The 22931-nt window shown below is 49.7% G+C and overlaps 1 protein-coding gene across 1 annotated transcript in view; it reads left to right on the plus strand.

Annotated features, from left to right (window-relative positions):
* Window positions 1-22931, plus strand: part of ITPR2 (inositol 1,4,5-trisphosphate receptor type 2) — a 318547-nt gene that overhangs the window by 268888 nt on the left and 26728 nt on the right. Inside the window, exons 49-52 of the mRNA XM_088454805.1 lie at window positions 3442-3617; window positions 8167-8331; window positions 8745-8940; window positions 14887-14973. Of these exons, the coding sequence (XP_088310931.1) occupies window positions 3442-3617; window positions 8167-8331; window positions 8745-8940; window positions 14887-14973 (624 nt within the window). The remainder of the gene's footprint in view (window positions 1-3441; window positions 3618-8166; window positions 8332-8744; window positions 8941-14886; window positions 14974-22931) is intronic.

Genomic DNA, 22931 nt, shown 5'->3' on the forward strand with positions numbered 1-22931 from the left:
TTCAGAAGTCTACCAGGCACTTCAGGAGGGTTGGCCAGCAAACCAGTGTCACAGTGTGTGTCTCTACGTCATATGTCACGTGACTGTGGTTGCCATGGTAATCATAGCCGGTTGAATCAATGTGATTTTGTGAAGATAAGCAGAATTTATTTATAAATAAAAATAAAATTGGAGGGGATTGTTGCTGAAAGCAATTTTATTGTGATGTGATTTAAGTTTCCCTCTTATAAATCAGATTATTGCGATACGTTGTGGACAATAGTATACGGCACTTACGCTCAGTAAGATGGTCACATTCGCTTTATTTACTCATCATAAGATCATACGGAGGTCTTCCCGGATTTATTGTTTACACTTGAATGAAGTGTCAGACGCAGTCGTCGCTGTGCGGGCAAATCGATCCGTTGGAAGTGAGGGGGAAGATTGGCAGGTTATGGATAAGAAGAGGACACTTCGTTATGTTTAAATCTGTTTCATTATCTGTCAGAGCGACTGGAAGGTTAACCCAACTTTAAGTACTAAATATAGTTATGGAGCTGACTTTTACTTCGATAACCGTAAAAAGCCACGGTGACTCTTCCTGCAGAGTTTCCCGACTCGTTTTTTATTTTAATCCGTGTCCCCTTTGTTTTATCTCGCCGGTAATGATGTGATTAAAACTTCTGCAGCCTCGGCTGGGGATATCGTTAAAGAATATAAATATTTCTCGACTACATTTTCATCACCAAGCCGGAATCTGCTGGCAAGTGAAGTTATAAATGACAACGCTTTGGTGCCCGCCGCAGGATGGAAGATAGAAATAGGCTAATTAGCGGTGCTGTGGCGATCTTTATTCCGGTGACGGCGTCTCACGTGGAGGAACTCGAAGCTCTTTTATAGACCATGAAAGTCCTGTGGTTCAGCCGAAATAAATGACCATTTGCCGGGAGGAACGCACGGGCCACATTAACAGGCCCGTCGTCCCATATGTAAGCAAACTAGGTGCCTGTCTGAGACAACGCTGTCCAAGAGCAGCAAAAAATATCAGCTTATGTTCCTTTATCTTTTTACTTTTGTCTGGGTGACATCTCAATAGAGGCAGCTATGAGTATAATGGTAAATTATATCATACATTTTCACTCACAGTGTTGTGTATATTGGGCCTGATTCAGAGCCGCTCGTAAGCGGCCGCTCGTTCGCTCCGAGCGATGTTTGCCCAACTGCGCATGCGTACGGATCGTTATACGCATGCGCGAACCAGTCAGTGCGGTCGAAATTCATGTGCTCGCAAAATAGCGAATGCCTGATAATTTGAGTGACAGAATGAGGCGTATGTGGGTGGTAACAGGGGAAGGTGCTTGAAAACGGGGAGTGGAGATCCGAACGCAGGCGTGCTTAAAGGTCAAAACGGGCGTTTTATGGGTGTGCATAATTAAAACAGCAGCGTCATTGACCACGTCACTTGGTTATTTTATAGCCAGAACTGCTCGCAAGACGCAAGATTGTGGTAGCAAAAACCAACCACAAGAATAGCGAGCAGTTCATACCCTGGTCGATGTACTCGATTAATCTAATAAATAGCGGACATGACGTAGGATGCGAGCGGCCAGGGGGCGTATTTATCCAAAAAACGACCGCAAGTTTTGTTCGCTCGTTCAGACCTAGAGGCGTGAACAGACCGCAAAGAGCGAACGGTTCATTTGAATAGCCACCCCTATTTTCTGGACGAGCGAGCGCTAATTGCGTCCGGCTCTGAATCAGGGCCATTATGTCTATTTATTAGGGATGTGCAGGCTCGGATTAGTTAGTATTTTTCCCGCCAAAAATCGGGTCTCAGAAAGAGGCAAAACGTCATCTTTCATGGACAAACATAATCATTCCTGGACAAAAGTCCGTGAAAGATGACGTTTTGCCTTTTTCTGAGACCCGATTTTTCACTTGAAAAGTCCGAACTTGGCGGGAAAATTCTAACTAATCCGAGCCTGCACATCCCTAGTATTTATGTGGATATACTGTATTTACTGTATGTATATGCCTATTCAGTTATAATATATCATAATCATGATTTTGGTAACCAAAATAGCCTTGGCCTCATTAGAAACCCAATATATTTAGTATGTATATGGGGGTGTGTGTATGTAATGATATGTCACATTGCCATACACACTGTACAATGGCAGAACGATAGTGCAATATATATCGTGACGTGTCTAAGGTATACTACATCAAGCGTGGCATCGCCCCGTCTGATGAGCAGCACATCCAGTAGGAAGACGCGACCACCAAGTTCAATGAATAGGGTGGTTATCTGGGTACACTGCGGACAATTAAGCAATATATTGTCTAGTGTGTACCCACCTTAAGATATAAACTAGCACTAAGCGGTGGATATGGGGCCAGGTCTTAATGTATGTTGGCGTCCGCATCTTCCCTTGGCCCATGACTGACAAATGTCCTTAATTTCCGAGAGCATATCAGAGTTTTTGAAATTTGCACCTGACACTTTTTATTTTTACAGTTCCTGCTATGCCAGCTGGGTCCAGTGCTCAGTATCTCTTTTGATGTAATACGTACTGTTGCACAGTGCCACTGCTTTCTTTTACAGTGAGCGTTTGCGCCTCTGCGTGCACAGTACAACACATCTGTATTACTTCTACATATTCTGTACTCTAGGGCCTTTTGGGGTTATTTTTGTGAATTGAATTTCTGTATTATGGATCACATTACCATGTCTTGCTTTTCCCGCCCATCGTAACCAAGATGGCTGCCTCGCTTGGTGTTTTCATGGGTAGGATGAACAGTCCGCAGAACCGATGATTCTATGGGCACCTTGTACTTTGTATTTCATATTTTATATTTACCTACTCTAAACACTTTATTGCGCCCAGGACAGCTGCCTCCTTTTAATTAGAGATAAGCGGTTCAGGTCTCGTTCAGATCTTCCCGCCAATTTCGGATCTCAGAACGAGGCAAAACTTCATCTTTCACCTTCATATCGGCACAGATGTTCGGTAAAAAAATAGATCCCAACTTGGCGGGAAGATCCGAGCCAAAACTGAACCACTCATCTCTACTTTTAACATGGTTTATATCCTGCAAACGTAAAGCTTTGCGGCCTTTTGAAGAAAAATTCTCTATTTTGTTATTATTTATTATTAAATTGTAATTAACCTTTGTCCTATATATGAGTTTGCTGTATGCTCTGTCCAGTAGACAGTATATAGCTCTTACCTCTCAGTGAATCCCGTGTACAGCCGGCCTCCTCAAACCTATTTGCGCTATCCGAATCAAACCCGAGGATTTTGCGCTGTGTGGCGCAGAGAGGCGGCCGCACACGGAGGAATGACAGCGGATGAGTCTCCAGACGAGGAAAAAAAATATATTCCATGAAATTGTAGTTTTATGTCATTTTTTTATTAAACGATTTGCTGACACTGTCGTGTTTTCTGTATATTCCTGCAGGGACTCTGCCTCCGCTGATCTCCGTCATGCTGTGGATAGCGGTGGCCGTCTGCACCGCCATCTTGTTCATCTTTCCCAAGCCATTCGGCATCCGACCGTTCCTGGTTTCCGTGATGCTCAGATCTATTTATACCCTGGGGCTCGGGCCTACGCTTATACTGCTGGGTGCTGCTAATGTAAGTTTGGTCTGTGACACGGTGACGTGTAGAAGTATTCAGGCTCTGATCTCCCTCCAGCAGCTGATCTAGTCACAGTAAGAGCAGGTGGCAGCCAGGGAGCCCTGTACGCAGGTAGTCTTTCATCTGCTATAGGGAATAACTTCAAAATCCCTCTAATGCGGAATATCTGACGTCCGTACGGCCCGGGAACTTTACAAGCTCTGCACCAGTCCTTCAGTAAACGTTTTTATGAACTGATTTATTATTAAATTATGGTCAGATGCGATTCCTGAAATTGAAGTATATTGTTTATACCCTGGCTATTCTCTGCTGTGCTGCTCGAAAGCAAGGTATTACTTCCCCCATACCAATGCAGATAACTATAGGACAGTGGTCAGTAAGCTGAGGGTGCAGTCATTCAGTTACTGTAGTGCACCAGCCCTGCCCTATTGTGTGACCCAGCTACAGGGCAGCTCTGGCAAGCAAGACTGGAAATCTGTCAGTCACTCTGGTCCTGACTCGGACGCATCTGTAGCCACTTTGACATTCGGCGGTGGCAGCAGCCTGCTTACTACCGTACGCTAATGCAGGTATTCACCCATCTGTGCCGATTATCCTTCATGTGGATGGCCGTGTCGCCCATCATTGATGACCCACTGTGCACTCTCCCTGTGCTGGGGGCCAAAGAAACATCATAAACAGGCGTACCATCTCTGCCCGCAGGCTGCAATCTAGCACAGGACTCTGCTAACATGCCCACACCACTCCCACATATACGATCATTGTAGTACCCAGCAACATTGTAGGGGTCCTTTGACATTGACAAGCTGGGAGAGGACAAACGCCAACCTCACTTCGTGATTTTGTTACACAAGCTCTGATTGGGCAGAGCTGCAGCTCGGTGTAACCAGGGTCTGTATTTGGAAACAACCTCAATCTTTATTTACACCACCCAACAGGGAACAGCAGTGGCTGGTGGGCGGCGAGTTCTGTCAAGGTCCTGGCCTGGGTCTCCCACGGTTCTTGGGGGAATTTTGATTAATGTGAATTTATCAGTCAACGTATTCTAAATCCATGTTCTTTATATAAGGCCGGGTGGTTCAATAAGTAAGGTAACAAGACCTCTCACCAGTGTAATGTTCTCTATTTCATTCTAATTTCCCGCCAGGCCGGAGCAGGTAAGACCACTGCTTCCCCTCACGGCCATTACACTGCGCCTCATATCAGTCATACTGTCCCAGCATCAGGTGTAAGATGGCGGGGCTGGCGGAAACATGGTCACACAGTGAGGTGCGTAGTGTGATCAGATTTCTGCGTCTAAAGGGCACACCAGCAGCTGAAAGTCATCGCCAACCTGTCGAGGTGTACGGTGATATCGCCATGTCACAGAAACAGGTCTGGGTTTGGTGCTCATCGCTGCTGATCTTGAATGTCTGTCCTGACTTTGATAACGGCAGGACAGACATTCAAGATGAGCAGCGATGCAGCCGGCCAAGTACGTCCCCCACAGATGGTAATTTGTGCCGCATTGAAGGTCTGATTCAGGAGGACTGACGCATTAGAGTCAGTGATATTGCTGACAGACTGAGCATATCAGTGGGTCCTGTGCACAACATCGTTCATGAGCATCTGGGGTACAGGAACAAGCGATCACGCTGGGTACTGAAACAACTCACAGACGTTCACAAAACCAATAAGATGGGATTGTCTCTCGTGAACTTGACGCGGTGCCATGATGAGGGAGAGCAGGTCCTGCAGCGTATTGTTACAGGTGATGATTCATGGGTGCATCATATGACATCAGAGACAAAGCAAGCGTCCATGACATGGAAACACGCATCAGCAAAGGTCATGGCGGCCATGTTTTGTTCCTCACCAAGGGAGATACTGTGAATGCTGTCCGCTATTGTTACACATTGACACGGTTGCGGAGGGAAATTAGTCGAAAACGACCTGGGTTGCTGCAAACAGGCGTCTAATTGCTGCACGATGACGCCAGACTGCACTCCGCCAGCCGCACACGCGAGTTGTTACAGCGCTACCATTGGGTGGTACTGGACCTTCCGCCCTACAGCCGTGACCTGGCACTGAGTGATTTGTGGAGAAATAATCTGCACCAAGACCATACTATGGATTATACGAGTTGAATACATTTACGCTCCCTAAAATGTGCACTTTGATTTGATGGCTGTACTGCGTGTGGTTTGTTGCCCTCCCCTAATGCCAGTAGTACCCTGTGGAAGTGGATATAAGAAACAAACCGAGCAATATTCTGGTAGTTTAGAAAAATGTCTTGGTTTAAAAGGATATTATACCATTTTACTTTTTGATTTTTTTTTTTAACTTGGCTGTCTGTGTGCTTTTGTTCTTGGGCCCCAATAGTTTATAATATATATGGGGTAACAGTCAATCAGGAAATTATACATTTACTGAAACCACACTGGGGAATCTCTGCCAACTGGTTACGCACCTGTGTAGTTGTATATTTATTTGTTTGGTAAATATATGAGCATATATTCCTAACCCACCTTTCCATGCTCCTCCCCCCTGTGTCTCTCCCATCTGTATCACGTCTTTCTGTCTCTCACCTCTGTGTCATCCTACTTTCTCTCCCCACTGTATAACCCCTCTGTCCCCCCCCCCTGTATCACCCCTCTCTGTCTCTCCCCTCTGTGTCACCCCTCTCTGTCTCTCCCCTCTGTGTCTCTCCCCTCCGTGTTACCCCTCTCTGTCTCTCCCCTCCGTGTCACCCCTCTCTGTCTCTCCCCTCCGTGTCACCCCTCTCTGTCTCTCCCCTCCGTGTCACCCCTCTCTGTCTCTCCCCTCCGTGTCGCCCCTCTCTGTCTCTCCCCTCCGTGTCGCCCCTCTCTGTCTCTTCCCTCCGTGTCGCCCCTCTCTGTCTCTTCCCTCCGTGTCGCCCCTCTCTGTCTCTCCCCTCCGTGTCGCCCCTCTCTGTCTCTCCCCTCCGTGTCGCCCCTCTCTGTCTCTCCCCTCCGTGTCGCCCCTCTCTGTCTCTCCCCTCCGTGTCGCCCGCCTCCGTCTCTCCCCTCCGTGTCGCCCCCCTCCGTGTCGCCCCTCTCTGTCTCTCCCCTCCGTGTCGCCCCTCTCTGTCTCTCCCCTCCGTGTCGCCCCTCTCTGTCTCTCCCCTCCGTGTCGCCCCTCTCTGTCTCTCCCCTCCGTGTCGCCCCTCTCTGTCTCTCCCCTCCGTGTCGCCCCTCTCTGTCTCTCCCCTCCGTGTCGCCCCTCTCTGTCTCTCCCCTCCGTGTCGCCCCTCTCTGTCTCTCCCCTCCGTGTCGCCCCTCTCTGTCTCTCCCCTCCGTGTCGCCCCTCTGTCTCTCCCCTCCGTGTCGCCCCTCTCTGTCTCTCCCCTCCGTGTCGCCCCACTCTGTCTCTCCCCTCCGTGTCGCCCCTCTCTGTCTCTCCCCTCCGTGTCGCCCCTCTCTGTCTCTCCCCTCCGTGTCGCCCCTCTCTGTCTCTCCCCTCCGTGTCGCCCCTCTCTGTCTCTCCCCTCCGTGTCGCCCCTCTCTGTCTCTCCCCTCCGTGTCGCCCCTCTCTGTCTCTCCCCTCCGTGTCGCCCCTCTCTGTCTCTCCCCTCCGTGTCGCCCCTCTCTGTCTCTCCCATCTCTGTCTCTTCCCTCTGTGTCACCCCTCTCTGTCTCTCCCCTCCCCTGTAGACTATAAGCTTTCACGAGCAGGGCCCTCTTCCATCTTGTGCTCCTCCCCTCCATTTATTGTCCCCAAACCTTTAGGCTCAACGGGCAGCTCTACCTCTGTGTGTAACGTCACTGCATATGAGACCATGTTTATATAGCTTGTATCCCATGTCCAATGTTTTGCACTGTAAGTCTTTTGTTTGTTTTTTTTTCTTCCTGTTTTGTTTGCGCTGTTTATGGTGACGTACTTAGACGCCGCTGAACCCTCGTGGCGCCATATAAATAACAGGATAATAATAAATATTATATGTAATAATCTATCCGTGCTGTGACGATCTTCTCCGTATATCGGGGATGATTTCATTTTCAGGTCTATATTCTGTGTACACTACATTACAGCTTTTCAGATAGCAGAGCACAAGCTGTGGTTTCATATTCTCTCCCGGCCTCACGCTGGCTCAGCTTTGCTCTGTTCCGTGATTAGTTATCGAGCAAATGTCACCTAGAAACACTTTTGATACAGTTTCAGTAAATACATATATTTTTCACCGCACCGTACAGAAAGGAGACGGAATCCTAGCACGGCTCAGAAACAGAATAATGCGGATTGGCGGCTTTGTTCCGTGGCGAAGAATTAGCGCTACCTGGATATTTAGCCATCAAACAGGTTTTGTGACGGAATCAATAATCATTTTTTTTTTTATTTTTTTTTTTAGTTCCGTTTTTAGACTTTTCTCCTTACTCCATCCATGAGTTCCCTATAATTGGCGTCTTTGCAGTGTGACCGTTCAGTGATGAGTCTGGTGTAAACCGATGTTATGTCTATATGATTATCCGCGTGGTGACGTATAAAAACAGCTGTTACTTTTACCGAATACAGGATTATAATCGTGGCCTCTTTTTTCCTCTGGCAGTTATGCAATAAAGTGGTGTTTCTGGTCAGCTTCGTGGGGAACCGCGGCACGTTCACGCGGGGTTACCGAGCGGTGGTCATGGACATGGCGTTTTTGTACCACGTGGTTTACGTCATCGTGTGCACGCTGGGGCTCTTTGTGCACGAATTCTTCTACAGCTTCCTGGTACGTATGCCGCACAGGAAAGGTCAGTCACTAGAACGGCCTCCGAGATAACGTCTCATTATATTATTTGATAGGTAATTAGGCGTTAATGAAGGATCTCATCTGTGTCTTTCACCGAGATATTTATATCATCCAAGCAGAATAGTTTATATGCGTTACCTCAGATCTTGGTGCAGTTGTATCCAATGCACAGAGCCCTGTGTTGTTTCCATTGAAAATAAATAAATCCATGGATGCTGTAAAGGTTTTGCTGAAAAGCACAGAAGAAAGGCACAAACACAGCAAAAATGTGTAAAGTCATTTGACCGTGGAAATTCTCTAATGACAAATTGTCTATATAAATTTACCCCGACAACAACCACTTGTGACTTTCCTGACGCTTTATACAATCTCTCTGCTCTCTCTCTTTCCAGTTGTTTGATCTTGTGTACCGGGAAGAAACCTTATTGAATGTTATTAAGAGCGTGACTAGAAATGGACGTTCTATCATCCTGACAGCAGTGCTGGCGCTGATCCTCGTCTACCTCTTCTCCATCATCGGGTTCCTCTTCCTGAAAGATGACTTCATCATGGAGGTGGACCGGCTGAAGAACAGAACGCCGGACCTAGGTATTGGACCACCCTATGGCTGTGTAGTTTTCGGCAGCCGAGATTGGTTACCGTGACTGCACACGTTGAAGGCAGTCATTTTGTAGCATGATCCAATATTTAGATGATTCGTTAATTGATAGACGAGTTTTCTGACCTATTCTTAGACCTCACTAATAGAGCGCGTTTCAGGGTCACCTCAGGGAATGAACCAGGTTGTTGTGGCTTTAACCTGTGCTCCTACAAATACGCTTTATATATTTTTAAAGTAAACTAGAGGGTTGAAAAGGAACTAAATACTCATGTCTGGTAGGGTTAAGTGTGATAGTTTTCTGAAAATTGTTCTCAGATTTTCCTACTTTTTCTTACCCAAAAATCAATGTTTCAAACTCAGACTGTGCCACACGATGCTGACATCTGTGCCACGCGAACACAGAACCTGTCCAACCCCAAACAGATGTCTAATGTCAGCATTGTCCTGGATGTCAGTATCCGTCTGGGACTCTGGATCCTTTTACCATAGAGCAGAGTGTTTTATAACGTGTAACGCTGGGTGCAGGGCTGCTCCACATTACAGCTTCTGGCTCTTGATGTATTCCCTACCTCTTCTTCCACCACCAGTATTTTCCATCACTTATAGGCCCGTCCTCACCTCCAGACCCCCTATGTTACCCACAATCCTTTCCATCACCCTCTGGCCTTCCTGACCTGTACTTTACCATGAGCTTTCCTTCACCCTTGGCTCCTTCCTGACCCCGACATTACCTCCAATCCTACTCATTACTCCTGACTCTTGCGCTCACTCTATTTACGCCAGATCCTTTTCTTCACAACTAGACCCTTCATTCACCTGCCTTCCCTTCTTTCGTCTCCGGGCCCTTCCTTCGCCTGCATTCCCCTCCTTCATCTCCGGGCCCTTCTTTCGCCTGCCTTCCCTTCTTTCATCTCCGGGCCCTTCTTTCGCCTGCCTTCCCTTCTTTCATCTCCGGGCCCCTCTTTCGCCTGCCTTCCCTTCTTTCATCTCCGGGCCCTTCTTTCACCTGCATTCCCCTCCTTCATCTCCGGGCCCTTCTTTCGCCTGCATTCCCCTCCTTCATCTCCGGGCCCTTCTTTCGCCTGCATTCCCCTCCTTCATCTCCGGGCCCTTCTTTCGCCTGCATTCCCCTCCTTCATCTCCGGGGCCTTCTTTCGCCTGCATTCCCCTCCTTCATCTCCGGGGCCTTCTTTCGCCTGCATTCCCCTCCTTCATCTCCGGGCCCTTCTTTCGCCTGCATTCCCCTCCTTCATCTCCGGGCCCTTCTTTCGCCTGCATTCCCCTCCTTCATCTCCGGGCCCTTCTTTCGCCTGCATTCCCCTCCTTCATCTCCGGGCCCTTCTTTCGCCTGCATTCCCCTCCTTCATCTCCGGGCCCTTCTTTCGCCTGCAGTCCCCTCCTTCATCTCCGGGCCCTTCTTTCGCCTGCATTCCCCTCCTTCATCTCCGGGCCCTTCTTTCGCCTGCATTCCCCTCCTTCATCTCCGGGCCCTTCCTTCCTTCATCTCCGGGCCCTTCCTTCCTTCATCTCCGGGCCCTTCCTTCCTTACCTGCCTCTGCAGACTCCCATTGGCGCTTCATTCTGCTGAGCTGCAATTTTGCAAACCCAGAATTTACATTCACTTTCTTTTTATACCTCCATATCTCTGCATCCGGTTACTGTCACCATCTTCACCTTACCCCTACTTAGCGGAGTTATGACTCAGAATCTGGGCGGAAATTCGTCAACTCAATGTGGCACGTTCTCTGCGACAGTCTCGCCCCCAGCCCTGCGTACACTAGAGCAACCATCATCAATATTATCGGCACTTACAGCTGCCTCATGCTGGATAAAGGAGATGTTACTGAAATAGGCGTTGCCTTGCCATACGCCCATCTCGGAATATGGCGCAATTCTGACTACATGCCCATGAGACGCTTCTCTTACCTGCGTATGCCCAGGAACGCCCATATGACGGATGGAGAGAAATGACCAAAGTGCGTCTGACACAAAATCTATTGGAAACGTGCAGATCTGCATATGGTCATTGCAACGCACGCACATTCTGCAAAAATGCGCCTTATGCGGCCTTATTCACACTTACCTGCGTCTCAGAATGAGACCAAAAGTACTATTATTGGGGAAGGATTAAATACAACGAATGAACCCCCTTTGAAGGTCCCACACATTAAGGTTTGGCATTTAGTGTGTTAATAGTCCAGCATGTTCAGTTGCCATCTCCGGCAGTGAGAGAGTTATAGGAGCAAGGCGTTCCCATCTCTGGCAGTGAGAGAGTTATAGGAGCAAGGCCTTCCCGTCTCTGGCAGTGAGACAGTTATAGGAGCAAGGCGTTCCCATCTTCGGCAGTGAGAGAGTTATAGGAGCAAGGCGTTCCCGTCTCAGGCAGTGAGAGAGTTATAGGAGCAAGGCGTTCCCATCTCTGGCAGTGAGAGAGTTATCAGAGCAAGGCGTTCCCATCTCTGGCAGTGAGAGAGTTATAGGAGCAAGGCGTTCTCATCTCTGGTAGTGAGAGAGTTATAGGAGCAAGGCGTTCCCATCTCCGGCAGTGAGAGAGTTATAAGAGCAAGGCGTTCCCATCTCTGGCAGTGAGAGAGTTATAGGAGCAAGGCGTTCCCATCTCCGGCAGTGAGAGAGTTATAGGAGCAAGGCGTTCCCATCTCCGGCAGTGAGAGAGTTATAGGAGCAAGGCGTTCCCATCTCCGGCAGTGAGAGAGTTATAGGAGCAAGGCGTTCCCATCTCCGGCAGTGAGAGAGTTATAGGAGCAAGGCGTTCCCGTCTCCGGCAGTGAGAGAGTTATAGGAGCAAGGCGTTCCCGTCTCCGGCAGTGAGAGAGTTATAGGAGCAAGGCGTTCCCGTCTCCGGCAGTGAGAGAGTTATAGGAGCAAGGCGTTCCCGTCTCCGGCAGTGAGAGAGTTATAGGAGCAAGGCGTTCCCGTCTCCGGCAGTGAGAGAGTTATAGGAGCAAGGCGTTCCCGTCTCCGGCAGTGAGAGAGTTATAGGAGCAAGGCGTTCCCGTCTCCGGCAGTGAGAGAGTTATAGGAGCAAGGCGTTCCCGTCTCCGGCAGTGAGAGAGTTATAGGAGCAAGGCGTTCCCGTCTCCGGCAGTGAGAGAGTTATAGGAGCAAGGCGTTCCCGTCTCCGGCAGTGAGAGAGTTATAGGAGCAAGGCGTTCCCGTCTCCGGCGGTGAGAGAGTTATAGGAGCAAGGCGTTCCCGTCTCCGGCGGTGAGATAGTTATAGGAGCAAGGCGTTCCCGTCTCCGGCGGTGAGAGAGTTATAGGAGCAAGGCGTTCCCGTCTCCGGCGGTGAGAGAGTTATAGGAGCAAGGCGTTCCCGTCTCCGGCGGTGAGAGAGTTATAGGAGCAAGGCGTTCCCGTCTCCGGCGGTGAGAGAGTTATAGGAGCAAGGCGTTCCCGTCTCCGGCGGTGAGAGAGTTATAGGAGCAAGGCGTTCCCATCTCTGGCGGTGAGAGAGTTATAGGAGTAAGGCGTTCCCATCTCCGGCGTTGAGAGAGTTATAGGAGCAAGGCGTTCCCATCTCCGGCAGTGAGAGAGTTATAGGAGCAAGGCGTTCCCGTCTCCGGCAGTGAGAGAGTTATCGGAGCAAGGCGTTCCCGTCTCCGGCAGTGAGAGAGTTATAGGAGCAAGGCGTTCCCATCTCTGGCGGTGAGAGAGTTATCTGAGTAAGGCGTTCCCATCTCCAGCAGTGAGATAGTTAATAGAATTGTATAAATCAGCATCCAGCTCGGTACGGGCTGTATTAAGTTGCACATCGGCTATTCAGCAGCGCACTGGTCTTGTGAGAACCTTTCTAATCCCAATAATCTCCTAGGATTTTCCTGGCCAGCAGCAGCTGCTCCAATTACAGCAGCCTGAGAGCTAATTTTACACGATTCAGTGTGTGGGGCTTGGAAGGTGCTTACAAACCCCTGTGTGCACCTCTGCCAAATGTATCTACAGCAACATCCATTACATCTTATGTCATATCTAATACCGCCACTTAGCTCCATAGCCAAGGTACACGTCTTATTATTGTAGTAAGAGGTGAGTTTCATATCAGAAATTCCGTTCCCAGATCTGGGTGTATATCTCTCAGATCCAGGTGTATATCTCTCAGATCCGGATTTATAGCTCTCAGATCCGGATTTATAGCTCTCTGATCCGGATTTCTCGCTCTGATATAGATTATATCTCTTCTCTCAGATCCGGATTTATATCTTTCGGATCCGGATTTATAGCTTTCGGATCCGGATTTAGAGCTCTCGGATCCGGATTTAGAGCTCTCGGATCCGGATTTACCTCTCTCAGATTATTGACCCACCCGTCAGACCCTGGTGCAGTGCACACTGAACAATTCTTGGGCCAAGGAACTAATATCTGACTGGTCTGTGTGAGAATTGCACAGTGTGTACCCAGCTTGAGATCTGACTTTATCATGTCCTGATGTATCTGTCTGGATATCAGATCTGTATATACAGTATGTATAAACAGACAGAGAGATATAACATTTGCCATTACACCACCTGTCCAAGGCATTACAAACAGCTGATGTGCACAAAAGGGCCCCATTGTGATGGCTAGGGGGGAACTGGGCCAGAGCATCACCAAAACGGCAGCTCTTGTGCGGGCGACTGGGTCCTGGGTGCCCAAGGCTCATTGATGCGTGTGGGGAACGAAGCTTAGCCCGCCTGGTCCCATCTCACAGAAGTGCTGCTGCAGCATAATTTGCTAAAGTTAATGCTGACTATTACAGAAAGGTGTCAGTACACACAGAGCATCGCAGCTTGCTGAGTATGGGGGCTGCATAGCCACAGACTGGTCAGAGTGCCCATGCTGACCACTTTCCCTTTCCAAAAGCGCCTACAATGGGCACGTGAGCATCAGAAGTGGACCATGGAGCAGTGGAAGAAGGTGACCTGGTCTGATGGATCACATTTTCTTTTACATCATGTGAACGGCCATGTGCGTGTGCGTCATCACTGGGGAAGAGATGGCTCCAGGATGCACTCTGCTGGGAAACCTTGGGTCCTTCCATTTATGGGCCTGTTACTATGGCGACATGTACCACCTACCTAAACATCGTTGTAGACCAAGCACGCCCCTTCATGGCAGCGGTATTCCCTGATGGCTGTGGCCTCGTTCAGCCGGATAATGCGCCCGGCCACACTGCAAGCACTGCTCGGAATGGTTTGAGGAACATGACAGAGTTCAAGGTGTTGACTTGGCCTCCACATTCTCCAGATCTCCATCCAATGGAAGATCTGTGGGAGGTGCTGGGAAAACAAATCTGAGCCATGGAGGACCCAACTCGCATCTTACAGGACTTATAGGATCTGCTGCTAACGTCTTGGCGCAAGATACCCTCATAGGTCTTGTGGAGTCCATGGGTCAGAGCTGTTTTGGCGGCACGAGGGGCACCTACACAATATTAGGGAGGTGGTTCTAATGTTATGGCTGATCAGTGTATATAAAATATAGTATAGTGTAGGTAGAAGAAAATGCATGCCATGCTGTCTTTGCCTGAATGTACAGTTTTGTGCCGTGTAAGTAACACAGAATGCGTCTAGGTCACAGGTTCTCAAACTCGGTCCTCAGGACCCCAAACAGTGCATGTTTTCCAGGTCTCCTCACAGAATCACAAGTGAAATGATTAGCTCCACCTGTGGATCTTTTAAAATGTGTCAGTGAGTAATGACTACACCTGTGCACCTGCTGGGTGACCTGGAAAACGTGATCTGTGTGGGGTCCTGAGGAGAGAGTTTGAGAACCACTACTCTAGGTCAGTGGTTTTCAAACTCGGTCTTCAGGATCCCCCCCCCCCCTCCAACAAGTATTGGTTCCCAATGAATTCTGCAATTATCTAACATAATGTTTGACTTTATGATGAATGTTGAAACAGAGGATGGTGACCACTTCATAATCTGCTATCACCAGATAACGGCGAGATCCACGCGTCGTCTCTAACCGCAATGATGGGTTCATGCCAAAGGGACGATTGTGCAACAACGATACCACTAACAGGTCAGATTCCAATATATGTCCTGCAGGAATGTCTAATTATACAGCGTAAAAAATGTTGATATGTTCGATGCTTTAAAGTGTATGTGTGTAATAACTAGTAGAGACATAAGTCAGAGTAATATATTTTTCAAAGCTTTGAGTTGTAATCTATTTGCAGGTTCTCTACAAGAACCGAGCACAGCAGTCAGCTCTCGCCTGTAACCATGGGCACCAAGAGGGGAAGGCATTCCTGGTCCCAGGCCTGTCAGGGAGGTGTAACCACGCCCCCTCAGTGCGCATCATCTGTAGAGGGCGTATCCCTGCTCAAACACCTGGCTGCACCCCCCCCCAGTGCCAGGGGGAGCTGCCACCATGTAGGGGCAGTTATGCTAACAAACCATAATTCTTTCAACAGAAAATGCCTAGAAAACTAGATTACTGACCTCCATATACAGGGTACATGGTTTCATGATTTTGGGCCTGGTTTAGTGTTGTACACGAATGTCACAGCTTCTGCGTATATGTGTGCGCAGAGGATCTATACGTATATATGCTAAAGTTGGCAGACGCCGAGATTTGTATTGAGACGCCCCCAGGCGCCATCGCAAATCCATGCAACGCCATACTAATAAGCATACGCACATCCTTCGTTAATCGGCCTCCCGAGTGATTCTGTGGTCGCGTAGAACGGGTGCCTAAACTGAGCTGGCGGAGCCATGTATTGCGCATACGGAATCGCAGACGCAGGCAGTAAAACATAAAAAGTCGCTGCTTGCGGCTACGCACTATGACGCACGCACAGGCAGCCAGTAATCACTGTGAGAACGTCTGATTCAGGCCTTCGGTATACGAGGGAGTTTATGAAGCTGGCATCGCAGATGCTACTTTCCTGCGAATGTGACTATTATATGTATAAACGCATATCTAGTTGGCAGCGACTACAGCAGGTATACAGTATAATGTTCCTTATGGTGGAGTAGTCGGCACAGGTCTGCGCTGTACGTAATGAGCTAGATAACTGCCATGGCCCATAGTGCTGAAATTGCTCCGCGGTGACACATGAAAATGGCGCATAAAGCTCTGCGTCCCCATAGGTCCTCATTCACTGTAATGTGCCACCGCTAAGCAATTTCAGCAATATGAACGCTAGCGCTTTTATGCGATTGCTGGAAAAACCTTAGCGTTGAGAACAAACATGTGACGCCAACCCTCAAGCTAATGAATTTTTAGCTGTCAATTCAATACGGGGCGAATTGCGTTCGATGTCCGCAACGTCTTTGAAGCAACCGCAACCTAAAATTGTGCAGATTTCACCCCGAAATGGCACATTTTTCGGATGTGTATTTAGGGGCTACTGTGTGTACGGCACAGCAGCGCACTAAACTGCGGGCATTGCCCCTAATTGAATCGTCCGCTTACAGATTAGCTACATTGTTTAATGAAGAGGGCGGGAAGTTTTTTGTTTTGTCTCTTCAGCTCACAAGTAGATAGGTTAGAAACAGCTTTCCTACGCGTTTATTTTCCCTAAGAAGGCAGCAGAAATTATATTAACAATAGTCTGTGAAAAACGGGCTATAAATTGGTTTTATGAAAAAATAAAATAAATCTGCAAATTTCCCTGTTAGATTGTGCTGTCTGGTGGTTATTCCGGATGATGTGGCCAGCTAAATTAGCAGCTAGGCCGTTAATAGTATCATAAATTGTGATTCACACTTGAAATCACAGAGAGGTCCCAGCAGACACCTCATGGTCCCCGGTTGTCACGCCTGCCGGTGTGTCTCCCACAAGAAGACTGATTAATGGCAGCGTCTATGTCCCTCCTGTGTACAGTAGCCGGACAGCGCGGCTGTATTAGAGGAGTGTCTGTGAATGTACAGTGATTTCTCGCCTTCCTTCTATACCAGGAGTACACTGTCAATTCTAGAATAATTTCCTCTGCTTACAGAGAACCTGCCGCAGGGGTCTCCATTTTCTGTTACTTCCTCTATTTCGGGGACCCTCCCGGCCCTTGTCTGCCCAGGTGAGACCATGTGATCGCGCACGCAGACGTCAGACTGTGCTTCGCTCTCTTCTGTGCCAGCTACCTCCATTTCCAGCTATGTGAGATCACCTGGTGTATACAGAGCCGGCTGTAATTAATACTAATGGGTCACTGTGGAACCTCCCTTTCTTACGCTAAAAAATGTACAAAGACGCAAACTGCAATCCATAACTAAGCACGCCCATAAATCCGGGTGCATTGCATCCTGCCTTCTGGTTCTGAAGGCGTTACCCTCCATATATCCGGGGGCATTGCATCCTGCCCTCTGGTTCTGAAGACGTTACCCTCCATAAATCCGGGGGCATTGCATCCTGCCCTCTGGATCTGAAGGCGTTACCCTCTGTAAATACGGGTGCATTGCATCCTGCCCTCTGGTTCTGAAGGCGTTACCCTCCGTGTATCCGGGTGCATTGCATCCTGCCCTCTGGATCTGAAGGCATTCCCCTCTGTGTATCCGGGTGCATTGCATCCTGCCCTCTGGATCTGAAGGCGTTACCCTCCGTGTTTCCGGGTGCATTGCATCCTGCCCTCTGGATCTGAAGGCGTTACCCTCCGTGTATCTGGGTACATTGCATCCTGCCCTCTGGATCTGAAGGCGTTACCCTCCGTGTATCTGGGTGCATTGCATCCTGCCCTCTGGATCTGAAGGCGTTACCCTCCGTGTATCTGGGTGCATTGCATCCTGCCCTCTGGATCTGAAGGCGTTACCCTCCGTGTATCCCGGTGCATTGCATCCTGCCCTCTGGATCTGAAGGCATTACCCTCTGTAAATCCGGGGGCATTGCATCCTGCCCTCTGGTTCTGAAGGCATTACCCTCTGTGTATCCGGGTGCATTGCATCCTGCCCTCTGGATCTGAAGGCGTTACCCTCCGTGTTTCCGGGTGCATTGCATCCTGCCCTCTGGATCTGAAGGCGTTACCCTCCGTGTTTCCGGGTGCATTGCATCCTGCCCTCTGGATCTGAAGGCGTTACCCTCCGTGTATCCGGGGGCATTGCATCCTGCACTCTGGATCTGAAGGCGTTACCCTCCGTGTATCCGGGTGCATCGCATCCTGCCCTCTGGTTCTGAAGGCGTTACCCTCCGTGTATCCGGGTGCATTGCATCCTGCCCTCTGGATCTGAAGGCGTTACCCTCCGTGTATCCGGGTGCATTGCATCCTGGCCTCTGAATCTGAAGGCTTTACCCTCTGTGTATCCGGGTGCATGCATCCTGCCCTCTGGTTCTGAAGGCGTTACCCTACGTGTATCCGGGAGCATCGCATCCTGCCCTCTAGTTCTGAAGGCGTTACCCTCCGTTTATCCGGGAGCATCGCATCCTGCCCTCTAGTTCTGAAGGCGTTACCCTCCGTGTATCTGGGTGCATTGCATCCTGCCCTCTGGATCTGAAGGCGTTACCCTCTGTGTATCCGGGTGCATCACATCCTGCCCTCTGGATCTGAAGGCGTTACTTTCCGTGTATCTGGGTACATTGCATCCTGCCCTCTGGATCTGAAGGCGTTACCCTCCGTGTTTCCGGGTGCATTGCATCCTGCCCTCTGGATCTGAAGGCGTTACCCTCCGTGTATCTGGGTACATTGCATCCTGCCCTCTGGATCTGAAGGCGTTACCCTCCGTGTATCTGGGTGCATTGCATCCTGCCCTCTGGATCTGAAGGCGTTACCCTCCGTGTATCTGGGTGCATTGCATCCTGCCCTCTGGATCTGAAGGCGTTACCCTCCGTGTATCCCGGTGCATTGCATCCTGCCCTCTGGATCTGAAGGCATTACCCTCTGTAAATCCGGGGGCATTGCATCCTGCCCTCTGGTTCTGAAGGCATTACCCTCTGTGTATCCGGGTGCATTGCATCCTGCCCTCTGGATCTGAAGGCGTTACCCTCCGTGTTTCCGGGTGCATTGCATCCTGCCCTCTGGATCTGAAGGCGTTACCCTCCGTGTTTCCGGGTGCATTGCATCCTGCCCTCTGGATCTGAAGGCGTTACCCTCCGTGTATCCGGGGGCATTGCATCCTGCACTCTGGATCTGAAGGCGTTACCCTCCGTGTATCCGGGTGCATCGCATCCTGCCCTCTGGTTCTGAAGGCGTTACCCTCCGTGTATCCGGGTGCATTGCATCCTGCCCTCTGGATCTGAAGGCGTTACCCTCCGTGTATCCGGGGACATTGCATCCTGCCCTCTGAATCTGAAGGCGTTACCCTCTGTAAATACGGGTGCATTGCATCCTGCCCTCTGGTTCTGAAGGCGTTACCCTCCTTTTATACGGGTGCATTGCATCCTGCCCTCTAGTTCTGAAGGCGTTACCCTCCGTGTATCTGGGTGCATTCCATCCTGCCCTCTGGTTCTGAAGGCATTACCCTCCGTGTATCCGGGTGCATTGCATCCTGCCCTCTGGATCTGAAGGCGTTACCCTCTGTAAATACGGGTGCATTGCATCCTGCCCTCTGGTTCTGAAGGCGTTACCCTCCGTGTATCGGGGTGCATTGCATCCTGCCCTCTGGTTCTGAAGGCGTTACCCTCCGTGTATCCGGGTGCATTGCATCCTGCCCTCTGATTCTGAAGGTGTTACCCTCCGTGTATCCGGGTGCATTGCATCCTGCCCTCTGATTCTGAAGGCGTTACCCTCCGTGTATCCGGGTGCATTGCATCCTGCCCTCTGGATCTGAAGGCGTTACCCTCCGTGTATCCGGGTACATTGCATCCTGCCCTCTGGATCTGAAGGCGTTACCCTCCGTGTATCCGGGTACATTGCATCCTGCCCTCTGGATCTGAAGGCATTACCCTCCATAAATCCGGGGGCATTGCATCCTGCCCTCTGATTCTGAAGGCGTTACCCTCCATAAATCCGGGGGCATTGCATCCTGCCCTCTGGTTCTGAAGGCGTTACCCACCGTGTATCCGGGTGCATCGCATCCTGCCCTCTAGTTCTGAAGGCGTTACCCTCTGTGTATCCGGGAGCATCGCATCCTGCCCTCTAGTTCTGAAGGCGTTACCCTCCGTGTATCTGGGTGCATTACATCCTGCCCTCTAGTTCTGAAGGCGTTACCCTCCGTGTATCTGGGTGCATTACATCCTGCCCTCTGGATCTGAAGGCGTTACTTTCCGTGTATCTGGGTACATTGCATCCTGCCCTCTAGTTCTGAAGGCGTTACCCTCCGTGTATCTGGGTACATTGCATCCTGCCCTCTAGTTCTGAAGGCGTTACCCTCCGTGTATCTGGGTGCATTGCATCCTGCCCTCTGGATCTGAAGGCGTTACCCTCCGTGTATCCGGGTGCATCACATCCTGCCCTCTGGATCTGAAGGCGTTACTTTCCATGTATCTGGGTACATTGCATCCTGCCCTCTGGATCTGAAGGCGTTACCCTCCGTGTATCCGGGTGCATCACATCCTGCCCTCTGGATCTGAAGGCGTTACTTTCCGTGTATCTGGGTACATTGCATCCTGCCCTCTGGATCTGAAGGCGTTACTTTCCGTGTATCTGGGTACATTGCATCCTGCCCTCTGGATCTGAAGGCGTTACCCTCCGTGTATCCGGGTGCATTGCATCCTGGCCTCTGGATCTGAAGGCTTTACCCTCTGTGTATCCGGGTGCATGCATCCTGCCCTCTGGATCTGATGGCGTTACCCTCCGTGTATCTGGGTGCATTGCATCCTGCCCTCTGGTTCTGAAGGCGTTACCCTATGTGTATCCGGGTGCATTGCATCCTGCCCTCTGGATCTGAAGGCGTTACCCTCCGTGTATCCGGGTGCATTGCATCCTGGCCTCTGAATCTGAAGGCTTTACCCTCTGTGTATCCGGGTGCATGCATCCTGCCCTCTGGTTCTGAAGGCGTTACCCTACGTGTATCCGGGAGCATCGCATCCTGCCCTCTAGTTCTGAAGGCGTTACCCTCCGTGTATCCGGGAGCATCGCATCCTGCCCTCTAGTTCTGAAGGCGTTACCCTCCGTGTATCTGGGTGCATTGCATCCTGCCCTCTGGATCTGAAGGCGTTACCCTCTGTGTATCCGGGTGCATCACATCCTGCCCTCTGGATCTGAAGGCGTTACTTTCCGTGTATCTGGGTACATTGCATCCTGCCCTCTGGATCTGAAGGCGTTACCCTCCGTGTATCCGGGTGCATCACATCCTGCCCTCTGGATCTGAAGGCGTTACCCTCCGTGTTTCCGGGTGCATTGCATCCTGCCCTCTGGATCTGAAGGCGTTACCCTCCGTGTATCCGGGTGCATTGCATCCTGGCCTCTGGATCTGAAGGCTTTACCCTCTGTGTATCCGGGTGCATGCATCCTGCCCTCTGGATCTGATGGCGTTACCCTCCGTGTATCTGGGTGCATTGCATCCTGCCCTCTGGTTCTGAAGGCGTTACCCTATGTGTATCCGGGTGCATTGCATCCTGGCCTCTGGATCTGAAGGCTTTACCCTCTGTGTATCCGGGTGCATGCATCCTGCCCTCTGGATCTGAAGGCGTTACTTTCCGTGTATCTGGGTACATTGCATCCTGCCCTCTGGATCTGAAGGCGTTACCCTCCGTGTATCCGGGTGCATCACATCCTGCCCTCTGGATCTGAAGGCGTTACCCTCCGTGTTTCCGGGTGCATTGCATCCTGCCCTCTGGATCTGAAGGCGTTACCCTCCGTGTATCCGGGTGCATTGCATCCTGGCCTCTGGATCTGAAGGCTTTACCCTCTGTGTATCCGGGTGCATGCATCCTGCCCTCTGGATCTGATGGCGTTACCCTCCGTGTATCTGGGTGCATTGCATCCTGCCCTCTGGTTCTGAAGGCGTTACCCTCTGTGTATCCGGGTGCATTGCATCCTGCCCTCTGGATCTGAAGGCATTAATCTTCGCTTCTCTAATTGGCCTGTTTTCGGTTGTAAATGTATTTATTTGCTATTTAGAATTCCCCAATTTGTTGGAGTTTGTTTTCCCTTCCAAGCAGCGTAAACAAGATAATTTGACAGACAGAGTAAATGAAGGCGTGTGGGGCAAACAAGGATTTCTCTCAAGGGTTTAGCTGTGTTTTGTGTCCCGGTCTATCTTCAGTCACCTTCACAGATGTGATCCTGCACTGAGCCTGTGGTGTTTTTTCACAATGAGTAATTGATAGCCCTCCAATGACTTAACATGTGACTTTGTGGAGCTACATTATGTAAAAGCACAGAGCAGCTGGGAGAGATAACACGATCTGTCTATTAACACCTCACTGCCAGGCAGGAGGTGGCACTGTGTCCGTCCTCTATGGCCACTCAGACACCTCACTGCCAGGTAGAAGGTGGCACTGTGTCCGTTCTCTATGGCCACTCAGAAAATGTATTACAGGTCTCCGTATATATATCCATTCTACAACCCCCTTCCCCCCTGTTCTAACTGTTTGCAAATGGAACTAAACCCCAAACCCATTATCCTGGGTGGCCAACATGTACTATTCAGGGGAGGATGGGGGTTCAGAAACGAACTTCAGTTACTTGCTGCAGTCTACCACATTTCTCCGAAACTCCATCCCATGTTCAGTGTTATTCACTTGGATCAGTAAATAATAAATTCATAAAAAGTCAATAATTTTTAGTTGTAGTTTGCCTCATCTTAAGGCGCCCGCATACACTACATTTATTACTTTTAATGTATTCTTATTCAACGTACAGTTATTGCAAATGCTCCATCAATAACATACTGTTCAAAAACGCGATCATCCAATTTGATCCTTTTTGCATACGTTGAATATTTAAAGGTTATCAGATTTATATTGATCTTTGTGCGAATCATTCAGTGATAGGTCTGACTGTGAGTAGATCATATATTTCCATCCATAAACCATTACTTGTGACATTGCATAATACCTCTGCGATCAGTGGTGGAACTTCGCGACTTGGCCCTCGGAGGCAAGATCATGTGACACCCATGTAGTATGCTGAGTTGTACCCAGGGTAGTATATGCTCCAATTT

This window comes from Taudactylus pleione, unplaced genomic scaffold (assembly GCF_031769625.1).
Source record: "Taudactylus pleione unplaced genomic scaffold, aTauple2 ptg000634l, whole genome shotgun sequence".
Classification (NCBI taxonomy): Eukaryota; Metazoa; Chordata; class Amphibia; order Anura; family Myobatrachidae; genus Taudactylus; species Taudactylus pleione.